Genomic DNA, 23,962 nt, shown 5'->3' with positions numbered 1-23,962 from the left:
GGATGGATGGATGGATGGATGGATGGATTGATGGATGGATGGATGGATGGATGGACTGATGGATGGATGGATGGATGGATGGATGGATGGATGGATGGATGGATGGATGGATGGACGGACTGATGGATGGATGGATGGATGGATGGATGGACTGATGGATGGATGGATGGATGGATGGATGGATGGATGGACTGATGGATGGATGGATGGATGGATGGATGGATGGATGGATGGATGGACTGATGGATGGATGGATGGGAGAGCAGGCAGATGGGCAGACAAGAAAAAGGGAGGCTATGAGAGGGTGAAGAGACCCTTTAAAGGGGATAAGGGACAAGAAAGGGTAATAGAATATGGATACATAGAGGCAGAAGGGGGCAGGAATTATTTGGGAGAGCAGAAGACCAACAAAAGTATGAGGGGAGGTTAGGGAAGGGCAAGGGGGGTTGGCAAATAAAGAGAAAATATAATATGTAAGAAAATATTGCCCATTTGTAAGAAAATAAAACTCATTTCTTTCACAAAAACATTTTTAAAAGATAAACTGAAAAAGAATTAAAGATTTCTTTACTTAACTAAATTATGTTGAAGGTAAATGGTCTGAGGTCTGGTCCTTACATGCAAAAATACACATGATTTTGTTTTTTAAATATCAGCCAGAAATTCTATGGACCTGGGCATATGGAGATGTTCAGAGGCCTTCCGTCACTCATCACAGGACTCTGTCCTGCTAAAAATCCATGCTGTACTGCTCAAGCCTTTAAGGATAATACCACTAGTGATAAGAATGTGTATGTGACATCAGCCAGACAGGGTGATTCATTATATGTCAAAAATATGTGATAGCAGCCAGAGAGGGATGAATCATTATACGTCAGAAACTGGATTCCAGAGGCTTGACAGACCTGGCCCAAACAGAAATGACCAAGGTTTTGAGGAGTGGAGGGCAGGTCACTGCCCAGCTCCAGGGTAGCAGAGAGGTGCTATTAGGGTTCTTAACTGTAATTTTCTTCAATATGATCTCACAATGAAAGGTGTGGCTTACACACAATCCAAATAGTAACTAGCTCTGAAAGCTAGACTAAAGGATGAGCACCCTTCCACGTGCTGGTCCAGGCGCATCATGTCCCCTTACCACCAAGACTCTTGTAAGGAATCAAAGGAACATAGGAGAGAGGTGAGGGCAGACAGTGTGAATACGAGCGTAATGTTAGCCTATACAATAAATTACTAATATTTATTATGCAACCATATGGCATGCATTTGGCTGTGCTGGTCAACAGAAAGAAACTGCCTCTAATTTTACACTACTAGATAGAGCAGTAGTTGAATTGGATTATCATTTTATAGAGAACTAAACTGAGAACATGTTAGGAGCCTTGTTGAGGCTCACCAGGTAGCACATAGTAAAATGAGTAAAAAGCATGCTGTCTGCTTTCGGGGCCTGAATTCTTGGCTATATCCTTCGTCTAACCCAATCTGTAGGCTAGGCACTGGAGCACAGAACGGTAACAGGGGTGGTAAGCGCCAAGGGCGTCACCGCATTGAACATTCCAGGGAAGAGACAGCTGTACTTAAAGAAATAATACTGTAATTTATTACAGCGAGGAAGGAAGCAAGGTTCTGGGAGAGAACAGACTTCCGAGTGAAAACCAAAAGTGAAAGAAAAAGCTGGTGAAACAGAGTGGGAAGAGCGTGTGAGGAAGATGGCGTCTGTCCAAAAGCTGATAACTGGCCACTGAGGGTCTGAGCAGACGAGGACTATTCTCAGACAAAACAAAGCAAAACCGAACAGCCACCATTTGCTACCCTGTACACATAAGAGAACAGGTAGATCAAAATATCGAACATTTTTAGCAAATGTAACTATATAAAAGTCCTTGAACCTTCTTATGTGACATAGCAAGAACTGTGGGCAATTATTTAAAAAAAATAAAAGGTCACTCTTAGCTTGTTTCTGCTGTCAGCCATGCGTCCCGTCAGCCAACAGATAACTAGCTCTGGATGAGTAGTCCAGAAACCAGGGAGAGTGACATGGACCCTACCTGGAAGTGGGTCACACTCAGTTCTCACCAGCAGCGCACTGCTCCGGGACTCTTGTCATCTGTCCTGTGGTGCACCTCCTTTTGCCATTCAGACAGGAGTTCAATGGAACCTTTGTCTAGGCTCTTTTGTGGACTAGCCTTTTCTAGTCACTAATTCTCCCAACTCACAAAGATAACCTGTAACTTTTATGGTAGGACGATTTTTAAAATAATGACTTAATACTGTATTTAGAATCCACCCATTTAAAATTTACAAACAAACTGTCCTTGGCATATGCAATTAGGCACCTACCACGGCCAAATATTCAGAACATGTTATCCTGTCCAAAGAAACCCAATGCACGTTATCAATCACTCTTTTGCCTTTGCTCCCAAGCAATCACTACAATTTCTGTCTATATATATTTGGCCATATGGATGCTACACATAAATGGAATTATACAACATGTTATTTCTCATGACTAGCATCTTTCATTTAGCATAATGTCTTTAAAGTTAACCCAAGATGTAAAATGTAATTTTTTTTTTTGAAACAGGACCTTACTACGTAGCCCTGGCCGACCTATAACTTGCTATCTAAACCAGATTGGTCCTGCAATCAGAGATCTGCCAGCCTCTGCCTCCTGAGTGCTAGTATTAAAGGTGTGTGCCATCATGCTTAGCTCAGTACTTCATTTTCTATTTTTAAATGCCATAGAGAGATAGTTACACATATTTCTTGCATGCATTCATCAGTGGTATAAGCTTAGCTACTGCCAGATTTGGACTTTAGGAAATGTGACTATGAACATTCAGGTGCAAGTTTGTATATAAGCATGCTTCTGCTTTTCTTGATCATATACTTGGGAGTCATGTGAAAATTCTCTGTTGAACATTTCAAACAGCTGCAAGTCAGGTTTCCATAGCAGCTGAACACTTTCCAAACCTACCAACACGAAATGACTGCTGCACATCCTTGCTGACATGGTACTACTGTCTCATGTCATTTATTGTGTGTACATATATGATACATGTACATGTATGATGCATGTATGTGTATGTAAGTGGGCATATGCCAGAGTGTACGTGTGGAGATCAGAGGACAACTTTTGGGACTCTATTCTCTCCTTCCACCATTGGTTCTAGGCATGGGCTCAGATCCTCAGGCTTGCATGGCAAGTGTCTCTGACCACTGAACCACCTCACCAGCCCATTATTGTCTTTTAAATTAGAGCTACGGTTATTAGATATGGTGTGGTATCTCACATTAGTTTGGTTTACATTCCTCTGACATTTAATTATAAGTGTCTTTTCATATACCTTTTACCATTTGGTTATTTTCTCTAAAGAAATTTCTATGCAAATCTTTTCTCTAAGTTTAAAGCAGCCTGACCTTTTCGTATTAAAATTTAAGCATTCTTTACTTACTCCCAATATAACACATAGTCAGTAATGCAACATGTGCCTGTAATCCCAGCTTCTAAGAGCTAAAACAGAAGAATCATAGTAAGATCTAGGCCATACTGAGCTATACAGCAAGGCTCTTAAAACAATATAAAACAAAACAAAACAAAAAGAATTCTAAGAGCAATAAAGACATTTCGTTTTTCATTGGAATTATTTGGCCTACTTGCATGTGACATATACTTCTTAATAACTATTACATTAATGGGCTGGGGAGATGACTCAGTGGTTAAGAGCACTGACTGCTCTTCCAGAAGCCCTGAGTTCAATTCCCAGCAACCACATGGTGGCTCACAACCATCTGTAATGGATCCAATGCTCTTTTATGGTGTGTCTAAAGACACCTACAGTATACTCATATACATAAGATAAATAACTATATTATTATATTAATAAATACATAGAAATAAGGTAACTACAGCTCACTGGAAGCCTAATCATCTATAAAGCAGGGCTGGCCTAAGTTACTACTCTTGGGTTTTAAGGATCCCTCTAGACAGTGTTCTCTATTATTTGAGATTTTTCCTTCAATCATTTAGATGTGGCCACTGAAATAAGAGACACTAATGATAAAAGCTGGCTCTTCTTTTCTTTTTCTTTTTGTTTTTTTTGTTTTTTCAATGTTAGGAATGGAACCCAGGACCTCTTGCATATTAGGGAAAGGCTCTACCACTGAACATGTCTCAATCCTACTCCATACGTCTTACTGCTTGATACCATAAAAGGCCTCCTCTGAGAAATCTTAGTGACAGTACATATTAGTAAGCAGCAATAGCAGCGGAAAGAAACGTTTACTAATCAGAGTTTCCAAAGACCGTATGTTTCCCTCTGAAAATACTAAAGTGTTATACTGATGGGTTTGGATCACAGTTGTCCCTCCTGAGTCACAGGACTTGAGGACATGTAAATAATGGCCCAAACACAATTCTTAACACAAACACCATTAGAAGGTCATCTTCTAAAATCTTTCCCATCTTTTCTACTATGCCTGTTTGCTCTTTTGGCTGGTGAGTTGAGTGTATAGGGTGTTACATTCAGCATGTGACACTTTAAACTTCAGGGCTTGCCTAAGGGGGCTGGGGGACATTCAGTATCGCTTCTTGGTTCTAGATTGCTGAGACACACTGGAAGACATAACCACACACAGACTCTCAAGTGTAGCTATAAAAAGATACTGGATCAAAGTCATTAGTGTATCACTGTCACGGTGCCAAAGCGCCACATGTCACAGGCATGTTCTCCAGCCTCGCTTTACCTGAAAGTAGTGGAGCCTTATAGAGGTAGGCCCCATGGGAGATCTCAGGTCAGAGGGATATGACCCGGAAGGGGCAGCAAGACTTCAGTGTCTTCCCATTCCTCTTTCTTCCTTACTGACACAAGGTGGGTCGGTCTGATCTGTCACATACTCTCAACACAATGTGTGGCCTCACTGCCTCACTCCAAATCTATAAAAGAGAGCTGATGGGTAGAAGATTGAAACTCTAAAATTATGAGTCAGGAAAACCCTTTTGTAAGTTGACTGCTTTCAGATGTTCCTTATCCTCAAGGAAAGATGAGTGAGATACGTGAATCTTCCTTTAGCATAAAATATTTCCTGTTCTTATCATATAAACCCTTTACGGCTTAAATCACTGCACACTTTTGATAGCCCTAAACTAAACTCTGAAGGTGAAGGAAATATGCTGAGGATCTGAGAAATCTTTTATTTTCATTTTAATCATTAAAAACATACTTAATATAATTATATTCTAGGTTACCTGCTTCCAGAACATCCATACTTCATTCTATGGATGCATTTTGAAGGTGCCAAGAAAGAAGAAAAGATAACCAGTTGTGAACACTGTGCTTCTCATTAGGAGTCACAGGCACATCCCCTTTCTCATGAGTTCACACTGTGACGTACTCTGGACGGGGATGCTGAACTTCATACGCTCTCCAAAGCTACCAGATCCTGGACTTCCACCTTTGACAGTTTGCTGATGCTCACTAGTAGCCTTGACTTAGTGTCAGGGTTCAATTCTTATGGAAAATTAAATGATAACTGTTTTGTAATTAAACTAAACTATTTGTTTCATTATTAATCACAATAACATGAATTTTATCTAAAACTGCTGAGAATAAATCCTTATAATCTCAACACAGGCGTCATTTTTACAAAATGAGAGTGAATAACTGTAAAGTGTGGAGTGACATCTGAGACTCTGTGCAGCTTCTATTTATCTTATCAATACTTAATTCAAAAATCAAAGGGGGAGAGAATATGTTCTGTAAATACAAAAACATAAAATGAGAGGGGAAAATGCTTCACTTATCAGGCTTGTAAGTTCACCTGGAAAGTGGACTCTGGGGTGTTGCCTCTTGCCAAAGCAAGGAGCTCTGAGGGAACCATGCGGCTCAGTGGTGGAGTGCGCAGAGAGCACACACGAGGCTCTGGCTTCACTAGCCAGCATCAGGGAAAAATGCTGTCTTTGGATTCATGGCACACAGATACACCCTGAATCTGTATTTCATCCCCCATCATAAGACATTGGTAATTCTCCATGTGTCAAGATAACCCAATTATTTATTCCTAGGAAACAAACTCCTACTTGATCCTAACATTGCCAATAAAAGGTAATTGTGTATTATGGAATGTTGGAAATCTTAAGTTTTCTGGTAGACGTGGTGGAAAATAATTGTAAAAAATGATTCTGAGCTACTCTGGAGGCCAAGATAGGAGAATCACTTAAGCTTAGGTGTCCTAGGACAGCCCTAGTGACATAGAATCAGTCTCTAAGAAAGGAGAAAGCTGGTTCATACAGTTTAGTGGTTGTGCTCTACCAGTGAGCTAGCAATCTAGCATGCATGAGGTCCTGCATTCCATCTCAAGATCATCTAAAAATGTGGTATGGCAGAGAATACAAAAAGAAATTAAAAACAAACACAAACCCTTCTAAAATGTAGCACCTTATCAGTGCCTGACTCCAGGGCCTTCAGTGTAACCGGGAGCAGCACATTGCAGATGTGCCTGCTCCACAGGCAGACAGTTATGAAAGACCACACAGGAGAAGCTATTGGCCAACTAACGTTAGGAGTCAGAGGCGTGTATTTCCCCTGACTGTGTGCTCCTTTCCAACTCCTATGCTCAAGCTGCCATGTTGGGCCTTCTAGCCAAATGCCCCTTTTCCCCACCTGTGCTGGGCGGCATCCTGACCACCTTGCAAGGACGCTACCTTCCTCTCTCCCTAGTCCCCAGGTCCTTTTGTCATTTGCTGATACTGACATAAGAAATGTATTTGCATGGCTACCTTACCTTTCTCTTTGACAGAAATTCATTATAGGCCAGCACAATGCACAAAACATATGGCTGCTGGACAGAACAGCCAGTGAACACTAAGGTGACTGGATTCTAAATCTGTCAAGGCTTTGCTTTCCTCAAAATCTGACCTATCATCTTCCTGTAGAAATGTATGTAAGTGGCCACAGTCAGGTGATTAGTGTAAAAAAAAATAGAAGCAATACAAGACATGTTTAAGGTAATATTCATTGAAAAGAGAGAACACCCAACTATCCCCAGGCTGTGATTGTGACATGCAATATCATAACTCCATATGAATACAAAACAGAAGGTAAAACAAACAAAAAAACCACTTTGCTCCATTTTCTGATCTAGAGTCACTCGTGTCTGTCAGTGTTCCCCGTGTCTGTACCGTAAACACTGTTTTAAATGTATACACAGGTATTAATTAGTAGAGCTCATGCTGGATACTGGTGCTAATATTTCTGAGCCATTAAAGCATAGTATAGCTGTCCTACGTCTAATGCCTGTCAGCTTGCTGGCCTGCAGGGACACATTCAAATAACTGCTGCCACCTAATAGTAAGCAGACTTGCGGCCTTGGCAGGTAAGTAGACACTGTGAGGGCCCAGCAGGCTAGCATGGCAAGTCAACATTTAAAGCTAAAATAAGTACGCAGAATTCAGCTTACAGTTTTCAATTCCTATCCAAAGGAAAGAGCCTGTTAGCAAATGCTCAGCTCATAAGGTGAATTACTTTTCAATGGGTATGCTTTGGTTTCTATTTATGCTTTTATCTCTTAGATAGGCTTAAATCAATACTTTCCACTGATATCAATATTATTTGTCTATTTCTATTTATCATTTAATTTTTAAAAAATAACTATAGTGAAGAGAATGGTCACCTGTTCTGGAAAATTAAATTACAAGTAAAATCCAATAACATGATTATACATATGAATACATATGCATGTTTCTATGTTTTAGTCTGAGATATACGCATCCTGTCACCAAAAATAACTCAGAAAGCGTTAGCACACAGCTGAGCAGTGCAGGCTGTGCAGACTGGAAGGCCCTTGACCTGCCATCCCCACCACACTGATCTGGAGCTGCGCCTCTGTGACAAAGCAAAAACATACATTTACTTTTTTATGGCTAATTTTGTGATTTTTACCAACATAGTGTTGACTTAAATGAAAACTTTATTTGGCATGGTGCTTTAGAAAAAATACGCTCAATAATTTGAATCCTTTATTAAGTGGCGATATGTTAAATTATCTGCATAATCCAATGAATTCTATTTTGTACCCGGGCATCACCCAGGATGAGAACAAAAGACAGTGGCTTATTAGACAGACGCTAGGTTGAAGAATTTTCTCAGAAATCTCAGTTAGGCTGTGATAGGAACACAAATTTCTCTAAGTATGCTGAACAGCGCTTGAGGGCATACTTAGGGAAGCTTTATTACATCGCACACGTGGAAGCAGATTCTCCCTCGTGGGCTGCAGCCAGCGTGAAGTTCACACTACATTAATTTGCACTTGTCGATATGCTGCTTTGCAAGTATTCTTACGGCATGTTCAAATGCGGATTCTGATCCCCGGCTAGAATATAAACTCCCCAAGGGCAGGACCTGGACTTGCAGTTATTTACCCCAGTGTCTAGTAAGCTGGTCTGGGTAAGCCATAACCCCACGAGCTGCTGCCGTAGGACAGAGGAGAGGGGACAGGAATGTGTAAGACTACAGCACTGAAAGAGCGTGAAGATGGTGAGCAGCGCTGTCAGCACCAGGACCACGTGACTGCATGCGCCAAAGCCATGCCCATGTGGCCCCCTCCCAGGCACTAGGTAGAGGGAGAAGTGTGACTGTGACGGCGGTGGTAGCTGGATAAGTCTCTGAAGTCTAGCTCTCAGACGTCACCATTATCTCAGGCTGCTGAATAGAGTGGATAGCTTCAGAGAGATGAGAGCTGCGAGAGATTTACTCTAATCTGTAGGTGCTAACGTCACAAGTGGAAAAGACGAGCAGTGCAGCTACCCACTTCCCACAGACGCGATGGTCTGTTGCTCAACGTTCCCAGAATTACACAGTGCGCTCCAGAGGCCCGCAGTGTAGGTCTTGAGCACATCACACTGTTACCTATTTCAGGGAGACTCATTCCATGGCCCACTGAACAGTCCATTTCAGTCTTCCTACAGTTAGGAAAGCCTTACTAACTGCGCCACGAGTCACAGTAAATTAAACTGCTGTGGTCCCGACTTTCCACATTAAACACCGAGATCAGATCCTCCCAGGAAGAATCTGCCCGATCCCTGAGAATCCCGACACAGGGTTCCTGACTTGTCTGCATAACACGGTACAGTTTGCCAACCTTCCTCTACTCCTATTTCTCTGGTCTCAAAAGAGCCTGGCTTTTAGGAGCTGCCAGGCGTAGTTTGCTCTCTTTGCATCCAATAGACAGATTTCCTCCAAATATCTAATGAACTGATTTTATGAAGTAATTCCTGCATTGACACTCTCCATGCATAATTTCAGTTCTAAAGTGCTGACTCATGCTGATTATGAGCAACTTTTAAAGCCTTTTTTTCTCTAATTTTTCCAAGCATAAATTTTGATGGTTTTGTGTATGCAACCATACACTTAAGTATTTGCTCTGATTACTTCATGAAGTACTTTGAGACCTTAAATGCTTCCTACTCAGGGTTAAGTATTGCTCCAAAGAGCTACCAGACCGATACAACTAAGAAAAGCCATGTCCATTTTCTTATTTCCAAAAAATAAAATACATATTAACATATAAGTTAAATTGTAAGGAAATAATGACGCTGTATTTGTACTTTCATCTAAGTCACATGCAATTATTAAGCCATGGGCCACCAATAAAATGTAGACACAGTTACCACATGCTCGCCTGGAAATGCCATTAGATGTTTGAGAGAGCAGAGATATAGCATGCACTGTTCCATGAAATATTCTATGACTAGTAAATTATAATAAGTTATAATTCAAGACTGATGTTCCCCAGTAAGACATTCTAGTAACACAAAAGAACCTCCCGCCTCAGAGAGGGGCTGGCAAAGTTCCTATAAAGGTTAGAAATCATAATAATAGCTGGGGTTTGTGGGCTATGTGGTCTCTGCCATACCTTCTGGGCTCTGCTTTTTTTTAAAGATCAATTTTTATTATTTTAACTAAGTGTATGTAGGTGGGTGAGGGTGCATGTGACTGTAGGCTCCAGCAGAGGCCAGTGGTGTTGGACACCCTGGAGCTGGAGCTACAGGAGGTTGTGAGCTTCCACCATGCGTGCCAGGAACTTAACAGCAGTCTTCTGCAAGAGCAGCAAGTGCCCTTAACTGCCAAGCCCCACTCAGCTCTGCTCTTGGACCAGGGAAGAAGCAAACGCAACACATAAGTCATGTTCGTGTGTTTTCATAAAATTTCACGTGCGAAATTAGGCAGAAGCAGAGCTGCCATGAGTCTCCGTTGGCTAACTCTTTTCTGCTACAAGGAATATGGACATCAGGTGGGAGCGTGTCAGGCATGTGCTGATGCCGTGTTCTCAATGTGGTCCCACAGGACACTTTAAGAAGTCCTTGCAGCTGAGTGAGATCCTGAGTTGAGAATAGCCTGGGCTACAGAGCATAGCAAGTTCCAGACTAGTCTGGGCTACATGGTAAGACCTTACCTCACAAAACCAAAAATAACAAAGGCCTAGTGCTTGCAGCTTCTGGCTCCATGATCAATGTCTCACAAGTTTTAGTGACTTTTATGTTGGGACCGTCTGATAGGCCAGTGGACCGTCAGGTCACCTCTGTGGTGGTCTTTCCCTGTCACCTCGGCCCTGGAACAGTTCTCAGAAATGTGTTCCCCTCCAGTCTCTGCCTTGTCCCAGCCTAACTACCGCTGGGACCTGCATGGGGTGGAAAGAAACAGGCCCTTGAAGTGGGGGAAGCTGGTGAGCTGTGTTGCCTTTGTCCCTAGCTGGAGACTAGATAAGAACTCGGGCTGCAGGGACATGTACATACACATACAATGTCAGGACAGGGCACAGAGGTGGCCATCATGCCCTAAGCGTCAGCACAAAGCCTTTTGCTCCCTTTAGGATAAAGGAGAGCGACTTCCACACTATTCTCTGCATAGGGTGCCTGGAAAGAAAAGAACCTGAGAAGTGCGGGCAGGGAGACAGGTTAGTCAGGAAGGCACTCCTGTGCAGAGCGAGGACATGAATTGACCCCAGAACCCAGAAAATGCTGGGCATGGCAAGCACTGGTTTGCTTTGAAGTTAAACATCCCTTAACTTTTTTATTCCTGGTACCACTACAGCAATTTGCAAGGCAATATACTTGGTATAACAAGGGACTGGGAAGGAAAAGATAAAGCTACAAGAGAGAAATGACCTCAGAAACGCATATCTGCCGCTGCCCTACATTAATTAATAATGTTTTGCAAACCATGCTATGACAGACCTGAACAAGAAGGGTTTCCTGCTGAGGCTGCAGTGATGTTTCTGACTATGGACCATCACTCCATCTGTGGCTGACTTTTACAGTTCCTCTTGCATTTGGGACGACTGTCTCAAAGTAACCTGCAGCTTTCCTGACAACTCTACCTTCTTTTTCTAAGAAATGTAGCCATTTTCCACTGTTTGCTAAACCTTCTGCAACCAGATCCACCACTTCTACCACCAGATCCACAGTTGTCACCATAGGGATTGCCTGAGCATCCTCCACGAGCCCTGCCCCCTTCATGGAACCACAGTTTGATAACTGTTGTCTAACATAATCTTCAAAGTCATTATACTTTCCTCCACCACCAGAGTTATTTCCACCAAAAATTCTCTCCATCATAATGACACCACATCCTCCTCCACCCCCGTATCCACCACCTTGGTTTCCATATCCTGGTCCACCACAGCCATAGCCTCCTCTGTCGATAGCCAGGATCACTACCACAGCTGTCACCATCACCTCTAAATGCATTTGTTTCGACCTCTATAACTACCTCTGCTGCCACCACCTCTGCCACTATAGCTTCTCTTCTCTAGGATAACCAAAATTACCTCCAACGCCCCCGCCCAGGTTTCCTCCATTAAGTAGCAAGGTCCACCTCCCCAACCTCTCTGTGATCAGCAGACTGCATCTCTTGTTTAGAAAGGGCCCTTCTCGCTTCACAATCGTGCTCACCGACAGTGTGGTATTTCTGAACAACATTTATCAACCGTGTTATGGTCATCAAAGGTACAAAGGTACAAAGGCAAATTCATCTTTTCCCACTCTGCCTGCCTTCCAGAACTTGGATAGCTTCAATGTGCCACACTTTTCAAAGCAGTCTCTCAGACGATATTCTTTGCTATCTTCTTTAATATCACAAACAATTTTTTCTTCAATATTCAACAGGCACCAGGCTTTACAGATGCCTCTCTAAACTGGCTTCTTTAATTCTACCACATGCCCATTAACTTTGTGTAGCCTGTACACACTGCTTCATCTATCTGTTCGATACAAAAGCAAGTCACAAAACCAAAGCCAGTGAAATGTTCCGGTAGGGTCTCACATCACCATAGGCTGTGAGTGTGCCCCTGTTCTCAAAACATTCTCCTAAGCTATCATCTGCAGTGTCAAAGGTCAGACTGACAATAAACAGCTTCCTCAACTGCTCTGGCCTCTCTGGATCACGCCTCCCCAGCCCGCCCTCTGTATGTGCCCCTGTGCTATATATACATCTCTAAATTACATAACAAATTTAAAATATGATGATGGTGGAAGGAGGAAGCAAAGGAGGAGTACAAGAGACTGGAGGATAAGGAAAAAAAAGCCTGCTATCATAGTACCTTTAACATCACATTTCTCTTTTCTGTGTTTTTACTTGCTCTGGCCCCTGTTCAAAGGCTCGAGGCAACAAAGAAACATCTTTGAGACTCAATTATTAAATTCAAAGTTAACAAAGAAAACTCCACAGACACATCTTTCACTTCATATGAGCTAGCCCTGTAATGCCAAGGTTTCCTGAAAGTTCCCGAAGCTTAAGTATAGGGCTCTGAAATGATGCAGTTTGCATTTGGGGGTCTCCGGCCCCCTTCTGGAATGGGATGAGAAGCAAAGCAGCATCCTGACAGTGTGTCAGAGGATGGAGGTCCTGGCCACAGGCTCACAGTGTGTCAGAGGATGGAGGTGCAGCTCTGGTAGGATGACCAGCGCAGTATGGAGCACAAAGCCTTCAGAGAGCTAACATTTTCCCTAAGTGTCCTTCTGTTCCCTTCCTTTTAAAGAGGACAATACTGCAGCCTTTGAACAGACAGAGACACACCTGCTCCACATTTTGGAATAAACCAACTGCAAAACACTTTGAGGTACAGAAATGTGAATATAAGCTTGGTGTTCTTTGCTACAAATTATCGTTAATATTCCTCAGTGTGACAATATGATAATATGAGCATTTCCTTTATAGACACACAATAACATATTTGTAGGTAAAATAATAATTATCTGAGATCTGTTTTTAATATTTTTATAAAAGGAGAAGAGGTAGAGGAAGACAATGAGAAAAAAATTAGAAAATGATAAAATGGAAAAATATGATAATGAGGTGAAGTTAAGAAAAAAAACTGTGAACTAGATGGAACAAGATTGACACACACTGAATGTAAGTACTGGAAGTGCACAGGTTGTTTATAATGTTCCTTTTGTTTCATACGCTTTTAAGTTCCCATGATGGTGTGTGTGTACCTGATGTTTATAAAAAAGAAAGTTAAAAGGAGAGAAAGGAAGGAAGAAAAAAAAGAAAAGAAATCAAGGCACCAAGCTCCCAGTCTGCACACCAAATGCCTTTTGTTTTCCGTGGTGCAGAAGCGGCCCCTGAGACTGACAGCAGCTCTCCAAGCTGCAGCGATACAAAGGAGCTGCCGGGAAGGGTAATTCACCCATGGGTCCTGACACAATATAAGAAGAAAAGAAGAAAGTGGGTGGAAGAGACAGTCATTGTTCCTCTCTAACCTTTCTTTCTAATTATGCCAGAGTCAAGGCTCAGGTCACGAGGAAAATCATTCCAGTGGTCAAGCATTTGCCTGGCTGTGTATACATCAAAGAGGCCCTTGTGCTCACCACATTCCATCTCAGTTTCCCACCTACTTTCAAAACCTATCAAGTGGCCAGATTAGCTAAAATATGAATAAAACAATGCATTATGGGGAACACCTGCTTGCAAACCAAGAGACAGCCTCCTGGTATGATACATGAGGCTTTAAAATTAAATATGTTTTATATCATGGTAGATATTGCAGATAAATGCTTGACATGTCCAGCTTTTCAAAGCTAAATGTAAATTTCTCTCCTGGGTGCAGATGGTGGCCAAGCTAAATAGCTCTTCGGTCTTATAGACAGAAGGTCAGGTCATGGCTGAGAGACCAAAGAACAATGGCTGCTTGGCTGCTCCAAATCATCCAGGGAATGGGAGGCTCCTACTTCTGAAACTGTCTGCTCAGTACAAAACAGTTATGAAGAGCACCGACAAACTTTCCTCACGTTCTGCTCAGGAAAAAATGGGAGCAAGCAAACTTCTCCTAACCCTCCCTCCATGGGTTTACTTCTACAAACTGTGTCCTCCCCGAAGTCACATCTTCACTGAAAGGGCACCCTAGAGAGGATTAGGGAAAGTTAGTATGTCAGTGCATCAGGGAGCAACGACAAAGGGAACTCCTCTGCAGCTTCAGCCTTTGTTCCTTCATGGGCCGATTAAGAAGACAGCACAGACACTAAAGTAACATTTAAACTAGGTTGTCCTCTTCCTAAGACACTCTCTCTTGTTACTGTAGGGTTTTGTTTTGTTTTGTTGTATTGCTAAAACATAATAATGTAATTTTAAATCATTCCCGACCTCTTTGCGTCTGTGTTCTATTAGCAGCAAATATTATACTTCTGGAGTTCTGTATAATAACTCAAAAGATATTTAATATCACAGAGTGTGCCAGTATAACTATAAAAACCTGCAGGGTATCAGAGGAGGAGAGTACTCCATTTGCTTCTTTCCAATCCTCAACTGAGGAAACTTCCCATTCTACTATCAGGGACGCCCCCAACTGGACAAAATAAGATCAGTACACGTTAATATAAAAAGCTCTTCTAAGATGTAGAACTCATCATAAAGTTTGCATCTACTCATATAAAAACTACTTTATTCTGGTTGTCTGGGTTCAGCTGTGACTGGAAGTGTTCTGCACAGAGCTTCATTAGCGCTTCCATATTTAATACTTTCCCCATTGCATTTATGTCATTTGTCATCAACAGCTGACGGCTTGAAGGGGAAAATATGTTGAAAATATGATAGAAAGTCTTGCTTAGAAATATGTTGTAAAATTATCTGGAGTCACCTACTTCTGAACTGTACGGATATCTCTAAATTATTGATACTGATACCTAGGTCATATTATTTTAATAGAATACACAATCTGCTTTTCTTGGCTGTAAAGAATGCAAACCTTCAATGGTCTATAATGTAACATAAAAATAGAACATCAAAAGTCAATCTGCCATAACTTTCTCTTTAAAAGCTTTCCCCAGAGTCAATTAAAATTGGAGTATCTATACAATCTCCACAGAGTTATAACATAAAACATCTGTTCAAACTGAAATGGAAGCAAGTAGCATTTTCCCTAACATTTCTAATTTCACTGTATTTAGGCTTCCTAAGCACACAGATTCATGGCTATCTTAGTTAAAACTGGTCCAACTCTGCCAACAATCAATTTGATTGACATATTTACATATCAACTCATCTCATCTTACAAATTTTAAAGTTTCTCATTTAAAATTGGATGCAAGTTGGCATCTTTCAAGAACTTTATATATGTATATTTTAGGTTCAAACTGTGCATTAGAACATTTTTTAAACTTTTTCTAAGTAATAGATACATATCCAAATGTATATTTATGAACTGTCAAATTGGAATTTCATATGCAAGCAGTTGATTCTCACCACTTCATGTCAGGCAACTATAAATGAAATTCTTTTAATAGAATAAACTGGGTCCTTACATTAGTTAGAAACATTATAAGAGAAATAAGTGGCTTAGGGTTAAAACCACACCAACTTCAGAAAACGTGTTACTAATAGTTTAATAGCGGAGTGTGCCGGAATGCTCCCTTACCTGATCTTTCATTTCAAGATCCTTGTGAGATTTTGCTTTGTATTCTCTGTGTTCCTTTTCCACCTCATCCTTCTCCATTTTGATTTTATTCAACTGAAAGCGCATTTCTCCACACACCTGTTAGATTGTAAAAACAGATCAATAGCCTCTGGAATCGGCAGAGAAATGTCTACAATTAGATCTTTTGGTGCCCCCTAGAGGACACACAGATAAAGTACAGCAAAACTTTTCTAAGACCATTGAATATGGTTTAAGATTTGGAGGCAATATAGGAAAGCATTGAGAGATGGCTCAACAGGTAACAATGCTTGCCACCCAGCTTGATTACCTGAGTGAACCCAAAGGTTCACCTCATTCCTGCCTGGAATGAGGAAACGTATTCCTTCAAGTTGTCTTTTTAGTTGCATGAATGCCACAGCGTGCATTCATTCCCCCCTCAAAATCAATCAAAAGCTACAAAGTAATGGAATGTGTAACTAAGGAATCAAAGCTAATTTTCAGGATTATATTACATAAAATAGTTTCAAATTAATATTTTCAACGAAAGGCACTATCATCTGAAATTACACTAGTCAAAATCAGTAATTAAAACAGTTAAAGTCTGTTATTATTCACACAGATGGTCATTCTCTTTATATTATAAAACATCTCTCTTTAAAGACTTCATCAGCTAAGCTTCTAAGGGAATTTTTAAAAGGGTATTTTTTTGCTAATAAACTATATTATTGATGTTTAGGTATACAGTACCAGCATTTACTATAAACCATAGAGACAGCATTAACCATATTGTTGTAGGTATGTCATGTGACTTAAATACCATAAAATAACTTCTAAAGTAACTTCTGGTACAAGTCATATGCTGGCTTTAAGCATGCTCTACAACCATAACTGTAGCCTACTACACAAGAGGAAATATGAATGTGAAGTGAAATAATTGTGCTATTATTCGATAATGAATAATATAATATCTTTAAAATGTTGCAAAAAATTCTGTATGCAATTTATTTTTCTCTAGTACGGGTCACTCACACAGAGAAACATATTTGAGAAATAGAATTATCTGGAAAATCTAAACAAAGAAATGATGAGCCTTTGCTGTAACTGAGAACCTGCAGAAAGCTGGGTTACATCACAACTCTTTCTGGGACTTTCAAATCTGCCTTTTAATGGTTGTAGAGTATCTAATGGTTATTCTTGCCTGAAACTTTTCAATTTTGCATTTCTTCAAAAGTGAGTTTTAGAAGCTTTATAAATTAGTTTTGTTATTTGTTATTGAGATATTAAACTATAGTAAAGTATGTAACGTATATGCCTTCCTTTGCTAAAATAAAAAGCTCTTTAGAAACAATAAAAGCACCAAAATTTAAAAGTTATGGCAAGACAGAAGCACAGCCGACAATGTTGCTCCAGGGGCATCAGAAATGTTCAAGCACATACACAAGTCTATCTTTAATGCATGAGAGCTGATTCTTCCATTCAAAAATTATAAACTTAAAATGCTAAATAACCTGTTCCAGCTGTTTGGCTTTAGTAGGTGTACAGCTGAAGTGAACAACTCTCAATTTATAACATCAGAAAAATAACAATTCCTCAACAATGAAAAGCAGTGACTTTATCCAAATGCACTCCATCACACATGTCGGAGTCGCTAAGTCACTTCAGTCTTTAATTTTAACCTTACTTTCTTAGTCCTTTCAGCTCATTGCTTACTGTATTCATCTACAACAAACTTCTAAAGAAGTCTAGGCATTCTACTGAGCCAGAATTACTATCTGAGGGTTGGAAGCTCTCTCAGAGTCATCTAGTCTAGTGTGCCAGCCACTCTCTGAGGTCTGAGTCCTATTGGACAGCTGTAGGGACAAACTCATTCTTTCCATCACTCTGGTTCATTAAAGGGTGTCTCCTATAATGAACTGCAAACAAGTGCCATGACTTCCATCTCCAAACCTGTGTGTCTATTCCTCTGCAGACCTGTCTGCACCCCTGTCTCTAGACAGACAGACAGACAGACAGACAGACAGACAGACAGAACAGGTATGCTGGCAGACAGAAGCTTAAGTCTCTTCATCACCCAGCATGATTTTGGAAGTAAATGGAGAATTAGAGAGTGAAGAGAAACAGCTCCCTTTATAAGTTGTATAAGTATAAATCAATGTAAAAGCTAAAAATAATTATGATTACTTAATTTAAAGCAACAATAGAATAAAATGTATGGAAATTTAAGGAGCTAGGTTATTGTGCTATAATACTACCTGTGGATTTAGTGATAAAGAATGAATTGATTTCATTTATATATTATGTCTGGAAATATTTGCTTTCTTACTGGTCAAGGGATTTACTTGAAGTCCAGACAAACTAATATTTATTAAAATAAATCAATTAAAACCACTACATATTTTAGTTCTCACTTCACTGGTCAGAGAGGCCCAAGGCATGGATATATAACTTAATCAATAGAGTAAGAATTTATGCTAAATATAAGATGTAATTAAGAATTTAATATAAAATGTTGGTTTTAAAAGTAGATATGAAACTGGAGAGAGAGGAGTAAACTTCTTCTATCAAGCAAAGCTTTCAGCGTGCCTCAGGCAACTGTTGGAAAGACCAGGCTCACACTGTCTACAGAAAAAGAATTGCTCTTTGCTAACTAACTTAGGTAAATTTCGTTAAAGATGCAACAATTAAACAGAACTAGTCACAAGTGTGTCTTTGCCAGCTGACTGCTACAAACTGGCTTTGGATTTTCAGTGCCATGAAGTAAGGGTGAAGGGAGAGGGTCTTGTAGCAATGGCGGTTGATAGACTCACTAAAGTAACCTTTACTATTCTTGAAATAAAAAGACTTTCTATTCCAAACTTCTTTCTGACAACATATGGAGCTTTGGATAATAAGAAAAATAGTTTCAGTGACCTAACCATTAATCCCAGCACTTGGGAGGCAGAGGCAGGCTGGATTTCTGAGTTCCAGGAGAGCCAATGCTACACAGAGGGGGAAAAATAAAAGAAAAAAAGAAAGAAAGAAAAAGAAAAGAAAAATAGTTTCAAAGTAGATGAGATTGCTCACAGGGTATCTGAAACCCAGAGGTAGATCTCACAGTGGAAGGAAAAAATTGACTCTGACCTCCATAGGAGCATCACAGCATGTGTGTGCCTGTATATAACACACGCATGCACACACCATATACACACACCACATGCACACATAACACACACACCATACCACATACATATACAATACATACATACAAACATGCACATACCACACCACACACACACATCACACACATACAATAATAAAAATAATAAATAAATTTAAAAGAAAAATTTTCAAAGAAAATATGTACTAAAGCCAATTATTAAACCAAAACTTGCTCAGACCTTTGTGACGTCCATTTCCTGAGATGCAAGCTGGTTCTGAATTTCCTCTAACTGACTGACAGCTGACATCTTCTCCCTTGTAGTCTTTTCAACCTCGGCCTCCAGCTTGGCAATATTCTGAGACAGGATCAGCATCTGTGAGAAGACACAAAACATCTCAGCAGCGGTGTTTGAGAATATGAAAATTAACAAGGTATTTCATTAGTTTGGTGTCTGCCAGCTACCGGGCTCAACACCATTTCTCTGTAGGCTGGAGATGTCCATTCCTCTACTTCTTCAACTCACCTGGAATGCCTCTTCCCTTCCTACTCATTCCTTGGCCTCGCTCCTATAGTGAAAGGTGTAAGACGATAGTCTAAAGGTAGGTTGGAACCCTGAGATAGCAAATATAATATGTTACAGAACACACTGCAATGGGGTTCCTTCAAAGGAAGACTCTTAGGTCCTTTCCCTCATGGTCATTAAACATTAGAAAGAGTGAGAGAGAGAGAGACAGAGACAGAGACAGAGACAGACACACACACACACACACACAGAGAGAGAGAGAGAGAGAGAGAGAGAGAGACCCTTCCCCTAACCAACAAGGGAGTTCTCTGCAGCTCCTTTGTTGGTAAGGCCCACAGACCCTCCCATTACTGAGTGTTGCTCAGCCTTATTAGGAGTCAGTCTTGTTAAATGTGCAATTATCTCCGTCTTCCAGGAACCCCTCCTCGACTTCCAGTGCCCAGCACAGAACAGGGGTCTTTCACACTGAAGGCTGCTACTCAGCTGCCGTGCACGGGAACACCCGAGCCTGCTCTGTGTACCTGCTTCTGCTCTCACTGTCGCTGTCCATGCCATCCTGGTCTTAGTCTCACAGTTGCATTGACATGGAATCCTGCAGCATATCCACCCTCCACCTCTGTACACCGCTGTCATGGCGCTTAATCACACCGGTTCATTGTTTTTAGCTGTCTCTTTGTTTTTTGACTAAAAGTTCCAAAAGGGCATGTCCATCAAAAGGCACCAAATGTTGCAAGAGTGTATGGATGAATAATTAGGATAAATGGCTTTTCTGAAGGAGTCTATAGATAGCATCAAGCCCTCCTTATTTCTCCTCAGGATTAAAAACATTTAGTCCTTAGATTAAATGGTGGATCTCTGTTCAGTGATTCCAACTTTTCTGTGCTAATTTGTTAGTTAGCACACTGAACATGAAGGAGCACTGCCCTAGCCCAGAACTAAACACATAGGGACACCTACCGCATCTATTAAGAAGGGAGCAGTGATGCTTGAGCCCCATCACTGCCCTCAGCATGTGTACTCTTCTGTAAATGAAAGAACTAAACTTGCATCCTACAAATAAGCCTAATAAACTCATTGGTTCATACATCAAAAAAAAAATACCAGTGGAACAAGAGACTATAATGGGGATAAATATGATCAAAATATATTATATACATGCATGAAAACATACTGATGAGACCCATTATTATATATAATTAATATTGGTAATATAAACTCTTAAAATTTCAATACTGAACAAAGCTTTATGGTAAATTAAGAGCTTTACAATGTCAGGTGTCTGTAGTTGAATTATATAAATAGCATACTTGACCCACATGAAAATAAGGAGCCCTGAAGATACTTTCTAATTTAGAATGATCAACTAATTGACTTTTCTGAAAATCACGGAGAACTGTGCATTTGATTTATAGTTATTTACATGTCCCAAATATTAAAAGGTTGTCTGAAAACTTCATTCATACAGAGCTTTGCTAATAACAAACTACAAAGTATCTTTGTGCATATTACAATCTGAATGAATAATTAAAGGTCAAGGGAAAATAAACAGGGCAAATAGAGAATCATTTAACTTTTATAATTTAAGAACTCAAGTTCATGATTATTCATATCATAAACCTGTAATTATAGGTCTTCTGGACCCATATAGCAGTAGTCAATTTTAGTGGCAAGCTAGTAAAACTAATATAGTACATATTTATATGGAGATCAATCTGTTAAACATATTAAGAATGCTCAGTGTTTAAAATAAATACGCAGATAATTGTTTTGTAATTGTAAATTCTGTGTCCATTTCTATTACAAAGCACACACCAATCCCTCCCTCCCTCCCTCCCTCCCTCCCTCCCTCCCTCTACCACCCATCATTTAGCTCCTCTGCCCACGACCTGTCTGCTGCCTCCTGTCACCCACTTCCTGAGGCCTTCCTCCTGTTGTCACACCTTCTTTTCCCCCACGTCCACCATCTGGAAGTCAGCATTACACTGCAGGAGTTTCTCCATCCACATCTGTTGCAGAGCCAGAAGTAACGCAGACAGCTGCAACCCTGCTGGATGTCTAAGGCACTGACATCAGGTAAGTCCTTTAAACTTTGACAGGGGCAAGGAAGGGACAAGGACGCCTAGGCTGGGAGAGCCTGACGGAAATTTCTGCAAAGTGGTTTCCAGTACATTGATTACTGCATGAAGGGGTAGAAGAGATATCACAAACTAGGGATTCTGGCAACGGGCTGTTATTGTCAGGGGAAGCTACTAAGAAAACGTGTGGACTGTGGGGTGATCAAAGAAGCATATGGTAAAGGATGGACTGAACTAACATCCCAGAGCGGCTCAGAGAGCACACTGAAGGCAGGAGACAAACTCACAGCAGGGAGGAAGGAGACCCACACGCAAAGGGACATGGGAGTGGCTAGTCCCTTGAGTCTTCTGTTGTGAGAAAGCCAGGAGTGCCTGGTTTTACACTAACTTTACAATGTAATTGTAATGATTAATTGGTCATTTTTCCTCTTAGACTGTATTCCTGAGCTTGGTAGTGTGGGGGTAGGAGTGGGAGGGGGGGTGGGTGGGTGTGTGCGCATGCGCCCACACATATGCATGTGCACATACATGCTGAGACCAGAGGTCAGCCCTGGTCAGCCCTGGTGTCACCTTCAGTCACTATGTACCTATTCTTTTAAGGCAGAGTCTCCCACCGAACCTCATGCTCATAGATTCAGCTACACTGGCCAACCACCAAGCCCTCAGGAATCCTTTCGTCTCCGGCCTCAGAGCACTGAGACTGCAGGCACACACAGTCATGTCCGGCTTTATCTCGTGGGTGTTGTGGCTCCAAACTCAGGTCCTAATGCCTGTGCAGTAAGCACTTTACCATCTCCCCAGCCCCAGAGAATGGTTTTGAAAAGCAAAACTTTTCTTTCTGATTCCACAGCTACAACTGACAATCCCTGTGCACACTTCCATACACATGAATCATACTATTTGAAAATATAATGAGGAAACTCCCTTCTCATTGTTTCATAAATACCTCGTTCAATAGCGTGTGTTGGTAAGTTTTTGTCCTGGGCGTATATTTCAGCTCTGCTCGAGAAACTGTAAAGGGTCCAGAAGGGAAGGCTGAATAGAGCTGCAGGGTCCTTTGCAGGTGAGGTGCGGAGATGGAGAGAAGGAAGGAAGGACAGAGGAAGGACAGACAGATGCATGCAGGCTAGCCCTTAGCACGTGTGTACACTCGTGAGTGTGACCACGGTATCCATGTTTGCAGCATCTCCATCACAACTACTGAAGCAGTACTATCAGAGATTTCATGCATGCATGCCACACACACACACAGAGGCAGGCGCGGGCACATTGAAGTCCCCTAGAGAAAGAGTTGTATCAGATTTGGATTAATGAAAATTGGATTACTTGTATTGGATTAATTTTCAATTCCCCTGAAATGAGATTAAGAAAATTAAGCTACTTGGCCAAGTTCACTCAAGAAAATACATAAGGTACAGCTTGAGTTTATCCTCAAGCTTATCTGTCTGTACTGACATGTAGGTACAAGAAAACTGTTCAGCAAGTCCACTGTGCCTTCCCTAAAATAAAAATAGTAACACACACGGGCTCAATGCCTACCATAAGATAGGCATTAAGACTTTTTTTTTTCAAAACTTCATCTCATTTAATCCTGTCAAGTGCTTAAAACATTCATTACTCTTGAAGATTAAACAAGGTCCAAGAAAGGTCAAACTGGATTACCTCCCACATCACTTTCTCCAGAGCCACCTTCCTTAAGGAGAACAGCATCAGCTACTAGGAGCCGGTTACTCCTGTCACTCACAGCGGACCCATCTAGAAGCTGGTTACTCCTGTCTCTCACAGCGGACCCATCTAGAAGCCGGTTACTCCTGTCTCTCACAGCGGACACATCCTCAGGACCGGTCCTGAGGTCAAATCGGCTGACGCTTACCCACGTGTGAAGGGTGCCCTGCTTCAGCTGCCTCCTTGGATCAGGAAATGACCAAACACACTTCATCACTCTGTTTTTCCTTTCTGTTTGAATGCTCATCTGAATGGTTTCGTATTGTGAAGCCACTGAGTCAAATGGTTTCCATGAAACAGGTCCCTTCCCAAATTAAAAATACCCTATGTGTAAGCAACAGCTGTTTTTGTAACCAAAACCAGCTATTTTCTCTGCTATTTTCTCATTTACATAAGAGCCGGTTCAAGGCTACACCTCCCTCCTGCCTTTTTCGGGTGGAACAGAGGCCACTTCCTTCCTCGGAAGCTAGATTCTAAGTCCGAGCTATTCTCTGGATCTTGGCTAAGCACCACCGTCCCACAAGGCTTGTCATGATCACTTGCAGACAGGACCAGCCCTAGCCTCTGCCTTAGTCCTGCCTTTCCCATGCCTCG

The 23,962-nt window shown here is 41.1% G+C and overlaps 1 protein-coding gene and 1 long non-coding RNA gene across 6 annotated transcripts in view; one reads left to right on the top strand and one right to left on the bottom strand.

Moving 5' to 3' along the window:
* Positions 1–23,962, bottom strand: part of Sdccag8 (serologically defined colon cancer antigen 8) — a 194,770-nt gene that overhangs the window by 122,509 nt on the left and 48,299 nt on the right. For all 4 annotated transcript variants that reach the window (XR_004123669.1, XR_004123667.1, XR_004123668.1 and 1 more), the window contains exons 11-12: positions 19,284–19,418; positions 15,907–16,023 (exon numbers count right to left, since the gene is read on the bottom strand). Coding sequence is in view for 1 of the 4 variants with exons in the window: in XM_031390771.1 (XP_031246631.1) it covers positions 15,907–16,023; positions 19,284–19,418 (252 nt within the window). In the remaining 3 variants the exon portion in view is untranslated. The remainder of the gene's footprint in view (positions 1–15,906; positions 16,024–19,283; positions 19,419–23,962) is intronic.
* LOC116104043 lies at positions 1,064–5,550 on the top strand. Of its 2 annotated transcripts, XR_004123684.1 has the most exons (4): positions 1,064–1,177; positions 1,605–1,830; positions 2,582–2,687; positions 5,241–5,550. It is a non-coding gene; the product is annotated as an uncharacterized LOC116104043 (long non-coding RNA). The 2 variants fall into 2 exon arrangements; XR_004123682.1 differs by lacking the exon at positions 2,582–2,687.

This window comes from Mastomys coucha, unplaced genomic scaffold (assembly GCF_008632895.1).
Source record: "Mastomys coucha isolate ucsf_1 unplaced genomic scaffold, UCSF_Mcou_1 pScaffold1, whole genome shotgun sequence".
NCBI lineage: Eukaryota > Metazoa > Chordata > Mammalia > Rodentia > Muridae > Mastomys > Mastomys coucha.
This window is presented reverse-complemented; position numbering and strand designations above follow the sequence as displayed.